This window comes from Nanorana parkeri, unplaced genomic scaffold (genome assembly GCF_000935625.1).
Source record: "Nanorana parkeri isolate BGI_ZX_2015 unplaced genomic scaffold, ASM93562v1 scaffold1383, whole genome shotgun sequence".
Classification (NCBI taxonomy): Eukaryota; Metazoa; Chordata; class Amphibia; order Anura; family Dicroglossidae; genus Nanorana; species Nanorana parkeri.
Window position 1 is genome coordinate 166,542 of NW_017307651.1, and position 2,834 is coordinate 169,375.

Here is a 2,834-nt window from a genome sequence, read left to right on the forward strand (position 1 = left end):
GTGGCAAACAGTGAAAGGAACACAAAAAAAAAAATGTAAACCAACTAGAATTATAAAGCTCGGGCACATAGTACCTGAAAAGGCCTATAGGAGCATACCTATACACTCAAAAACCTGTGGCACTCTAATTTGCAAGATTCCAGGTTTTCGGATAGTGTTAAAGGCTGGCCCCCACCACCTTTTTGCCTCTTGCATTTTCCCATTGGCCAGTAAGACGGTCCATCACAGTTATAGACTTCTAGAAAATAAATCGAGTGGGTGGGTCAGATTATGCCAGGCAATGTTGAAGCCTGCAGAATAGAGACCCCATGATCTTGAGGGTCACAAGGCACTCTTGTACACTTTTGAAGGTATGTGGTACCTTAATTATTAATACATGTGGTTAAAACATTTTTTAAATCACAGGTGCCTCAAGGCAGCATTTACTATATCATAACACAGGGCACTCCAAAGTAAAAGTATTTCTAGATACTGAGCAATTTTTTTGGGGGGTGGGGGGCTGTCAAGTGTATCAGTGTGCCTAACAAATTTTACTTAATTGAAGTGAGCCTGTATTTTGCCTACAGAAGTCAGGGTGAAAAGCTGTACCATATTTTCTGCACTCCCTTGATGCCCTAGTGTGCTTCCAGGTATAGAGGGGAACAAGTTCCATTCCCCTACACCTCCCTCAACACAGCACACAGTGCTTGATTGACAATTGCCAAGCATACATGCTCTCAAATGATGGCAGTGAAAATAGCCAAAGCCCTGTAAAAGTTTCAATTTCCGCAGTAAGCTCAAACTTAAAAAGCAGTTTCTGGGGGCTCAGTTAGTGGATTAGGTAATCAAGAGGTCTTGGTTCACCACACTTACTGTGCATGCTATAAAATGAACATGTTGCTATGAACAAAATACAGGTTTATTTTAAGAACAGAGGTAGCATTTGAGAGACTTTTGAGCATACAAACCTTAAACGATCCACTTGATTTATAATAAATATATGGTGGCGGATTTTCTTCTCAGACAGGTACTGATGCATGTGGGGTACAAAGCTTAGGAGTTCCTCAAATCGTTCCCTAAATGGAACAAGTAAGGCTAGACGGTGAGGACTCCATGAGGGATCCTCACTTATAGTCCTAGGAACTGAGGGACAGGGCTGCTTTGGAGATTTATCTTCATAATTCTTGACATCTCCTGTGCAGCTGAACTGTAACCAGAGCATAGATAAGAATCCCAGTAATAGGCAAGTCAGAAACAATTTGAAGATGGTGCATTTCCTTGGCAGAATCCCAAGAAAAAGGCCTGACCTAAAGAAAAATTAAAAAGGATATTAAAAAAATAAATAAATACAGCTCAGCACAAACATCTTGTAGAAAAATGGAAGCAGAGATCATGCATCGCATCATGTTACATCTGAATGTTTATATATGTATATTATCTTAATGCAAGCACACAACGTAAAATCTGACTTAAATGTTAAACAACTATCTATAGCAGTCATGGTTGGAGCTACAGTGTAACCTCCACTGCCCACTGAAGCACACAACACTTTATGTTTATGGTTCAGGCAATAGGTCAATACGTAAAAATGATGCAGTCAAAGAAGGCTGTCATGTGGTACATGCAAATCCTAAGGGCAGGTTCACACCCTTTTCCACACCAGATCTGGTCCAGAAAATGGCATGAACCTGCCCACAGTTCCAGTGCATTCCAGATAAAAATGAGACATGCAGTATTTTTCTAGTCTGGTACGGGCTGCGCCGGTGTGAACAGAGGCCAGAAATAGCACAGGGATACATTAGGATGCATTTTGGGTCTGGAAACAATGTGTTCTGGTCTGGATATGCTCTGCATGTGGTGTGAATAGGCCCTAAAGCCAGATGCTGTAAATAAGGAAGCAATTGACACAGAAGTGATTTTGCTACTATGCAAAAAGGAAAGTCTCAGTTGTGCAGTAATTAAAACATAATTACAGAATATCACATGTAACATACAATCATTGATTAATCTAAGTATCACTTACGACACTCAGACTTTAAGTGTAGCATCAGAAGTATTTGTTATTGTATTTTAGGCCAAATAGGAACAAAAGCAAGCAGAACTCTCACTGCCTTTCATTCTTGGGAACAGATCTCCTATTTATGGGTTGGCATTGGGTCCAGCAATCTGTTGTAGATAAAGAGATCATTGTACAGCCAATGTTTCTTACCTGCTCTCTTCTCTAAGATACAGCGCCGGTTTCCTTCGAGTCAAATACATTTCTGCTAGCACACAGCCCACTAATTCTTCAATCTCACATACTCAAACCCTTTTCCAAACAGCAGTTACAGCATCCTGTAATCTGTTCTACATCTGTCAACACATTATTCAAGAACACTAACTTCCACCCTGTGGAAGCTATCCCTCCATGCTACCATCTGTTTTTAAAAACACCAATAAAAGTAATACATAAATATAACAGCCAACAAACAATAAGTTTCTTCTAAAACATCATAAAATGAACATGTTACGAATAATCAGACTCCCAGTCATACACACAGCACTAATCGAGTCACTGATGTATACTAGTAGCAGAGAATGTTCTGAGGACCATAAAACAAGCGAGTTATAAATCACAGTACACCTATAACACCCTTCCTATTGCCAGTACCGTAGATTGTCCATACAACACACACATAGCCCGAGCCATATATCACAACCCTACACTCCTTTCCTCCCTTCTGCATGTTACACGCTGGCTAAACACAAATCCAGTCCGTCTGGATATACGTCCCCCACAGCAACATAGTAGCTTGCTTAAAGGTTCCGCGCTAAACGTTCCTGCCTTGAAACAAAACCAGAAAACAGAGATGTAC

At 40.4% G+C, this 2,834-nt stretch overlaps 1 protein-coding gene across 1 annotated transcript in view; it reads right to left on the reverse strand.

The window, feature by feature from the left end:
• Positions 1–2,366, reverse strand: part of B4GALT7 (beta-1,4-galactosyltransferase 7) — a 23,118-nt gene extending 20,752 nt beyond the window's left edge. Inside the window, exons 1-2 of the mRNA XM_018569723.1 lie at positions 2,189–2,366; positions 948–1,286 (exon numbers count right to left, since the gene is read on the reverse strand). Of these exons, the coding sequence (XP_018425225.1) occupies positions 948–1,286; positions 2,189–2,238 (389 nt within the window). The 5' untranslated portion in view covers positions 2,239–2,366. The remainder of the gene's footprint in view (positions 1–947; positions 1,287–2,188) is intronic.
• Positions 2,367–2,834: the final 468 nt, after the last annotated feature.